This window comes from Aplysia californica, unplaced genomic scaffold (genome assembly GCF_000002075.1).
Source record: "Aplysia californica isolate F4 #8 unplaced genomic scaffold, AplCal3.0 scaffold00551, whole genome shotgun sequence".
Classification (NCBI taxonomy): Eukaryota; Metazoa; Mollusca; class Gastropoda; order Aplysiida; family Aplysiidae; genus Aplysia; species Aplysia californica.
In genome coordinates this window covers 91,259-92,117 of record NW_004797821.1, presented here as the reverse complement: position 1 = coordinate 92,117, position 859 = coordinate 91,259, and the positions used below count along the sequence as shown (strand labels likewise).

The 859-nt window shown below is 43.0% G+C and overlaps 1 protein-coding gene across 1 annotated transcript in view; it reads right to left on the bottom strand.

Moving 5' to 3' along the window:
• Nucleotides 1-859, bottom strand: part of afurin2 (furin-like prohormone convertase) — a gene marked incomplete in the record, with an annotated part of 87,440 nt that overhangs the window by 37,679 nt on the left and 48,902 nt on the right. Inside the window, 1 exon segment of the mRNA NM_001204473.1 lies at nt 161-265. Coding sequence (NP_001191402.1) covers nt 161-265 — 105 coding nt within the window.

Below are 859 nucleotides of genomic sequence, written 5' to 3'. Positions count from 1 at the left end.
TTGTTCTGACTGAGTTAAACACAACGTTATCTGCAAACTTAAATTAAATCATGAGGCATTATCATGGGGCTCTCATCTCTTACACAAAATAAACGGTGCAGAGATAATAGGTGTACAACATTCTCGGAATATCATGAGAAGTAAGGGGAAAAAAAGTCACCTCGCCATGGTCCGTCAGGGCTGTGTGATGCTCGTGGCTGTGAGTAGCAGACCGCCTCTGTCTGTGAGGGATCTCGAACAGGTAGTGATCGTCCAGGCTTCCAATCTGTGACACAAACAGAAAAATAGGGGGGTAATAAATTAGAGTTGAGGTAGGGTTTGTTTGGGCTTTTTTTTTTGGTTGTTTTTGTTTTGTTGGGTTTTTATTGTGGGTTTGTTGTTTTTGTTTGTTTTGTTGTTGTTGTTTTGTTTTGGGTTTTTTTGGGGGGTGTTGGTTTGTTTTTGGTTGTAACAAAAAGGTGTTGTTACTGTTTGATTGTTGTTGTTGTTTTTGTTGTCTTTTTGGGGTGTGGGGTGGGGGGGGGGGGGGGGGGGTAAGCAACAGTATTTCGGCACTTGCAACACAATTATTAGGTCATGTAAGCGACCAAGATTAGAGTTGTTACAACAGAGCAAAAACACAAAATAAAGGAGGAGATATAAAAAAAAGGAGCAAACCATACCTGAGCACCTGCCAACCACCCAATGTTAGAGTTTGAGTCCCACGGCCCTATTGATTAATAAATCATAGTGTCGTCGACAGTGATTAATCGAGTCGTCGACAATCATAGATAACAGCCGTCTGCGGTGTAGCGGGTTAGAACTTTGCCGATGCGCGCATAAGATTGGAGTTCAATTCTCGTTTGTGCGGGGGGGGGGG